Here is a 1,115-nt window from a genome sequence, read left to right as displayed (position 1 = left end):
TGCTGCTGCCGCGGGAACAGGTGAGTCGAGCGCCCAGAGAGCCCGGAGGGCGGGGGGGTCGGAGACGCAGCCCCGGGGGTGGCAGGCGGAGGGAGACCGTGCTCCTCTGTGGGAGTAGAGAGAGCCCTCCTGGCGGTGGTGCTGGGCAGAGGGTGAGAAGGACTCCGCTTTAGGTGATGTAGGTCTTTGGGTAATTAAAGGGACTTGAATGGCGACGGTTTTGGTAATCGGTCGCATTTACTGGGTGCCTAGTAACGCCAGGCTCTGCGTGCTCTGAGTGTCTTGGTTGGAGGAACCCATGGAACACTCCCAGCCACCTGGAGTCATTGCCGCGGTGGCGATGGATGCTGACAGGAAGAAACAGGGTTAGCTTAGGTGACTTCCCCAAAGGAGCCCGGTAGTCGGATCCGACCCCCGCAGCCTGATTGCAGGGTCCCTGCTGTTCACTTGGATTCTGGTACAGGAGGACAGCAGAGCTGGGTTCGTGGGACCCCCTTGTTTTCCTGTTCACCAGCTCTCTGTAGCTGCATGGGAGGTCATCTGAGGTCAAAAAGCATTAAGTACCTGAAAGTCACCCACTGCAATGCATTCTGTTATTTAGAAATCTGCCACCTTTTGATATGTGACTAGCAATGAAGGTTTTGGAAAATTCAGGCATTAGTAACAGAATCCACAATGTTACTTCTTTACTTTTTTTCTTTCCCTGCTAGGTTTTTACTTTTAGTGGGACCTGTCGCGTGACTTGCCTTTATGGCCAGGTGCAGGTGTTTGGTTTCACCATTAGCCAAGGCCAGCCTTCCCAAGATGTCTTCTCTACCTACACCCACTCTCGCCTGGCTCTCAGTGCTGTTCATCACTCAATGCCTGAGAAAAGCAAGAAGGAGATGAAAAGAGAAGCCCGGACTTTGCTAAGAGCTCATCTTAACCGGGGTAATGAGAAGAACTGGATCATCTACTACAGCGGTTCTCAACCTTGGCTGCACATTAGAATCACCTGGAAATTCTGTTTCTTTGTTATGGGGTGGGGCCACAACATTAGTAACAAAGACAGAATTTCCGGAGGATGAGGCCCAGAAATCAGGATTTTAAAAAGATTCCCAGGTGATTCTAATGTG

General features: G+C 51.7%; 1 protein-coding gene across 1 annotated transcript in view; it reads left to right on the top strand.

Annotated features, from left to right (window-relative positions):
• Positions 1-2: 2 nt before the first annotated feature.
• NOL9 (nucleolar protein 9) overlaps positions 3-1,115 on the top strand; it is a gene marked incomplete at its 5' end in the record, with an annotated part of 14,030 nt that continues 12,917 nt past the window's right edge. The window contains 2 exons of the mRNA XM_005874365.2: positions 3-20; positions 711-930. Of these exons, the coding sequence (XP_005874427.1) occupies positions 3-20; positions 711-930 (238 nt within the window). The remainder of the gene's footprint in view (positions 21-710; positions 931-1,115) is intronic.

This window comes from Myotis brandtii, unplaced genomic scaffold, assembly GCF_000412655.1.
Source record: "Myotis brandtii unplaced genomic scaffold, ASM41265v1 scaffold434, whole genome shotgun sequence".
NCBI lineage: Eukaryota > Metazoa > Chordata > Mammalia > Chiroptera > Vespertilionidae > Myotis > Myotis brandtii.
The sequence above is the reverse complement of the archived record's forward strand: the minus strand, read 5'-3'. Positions and strand labels throughout refer to the sequence as shown.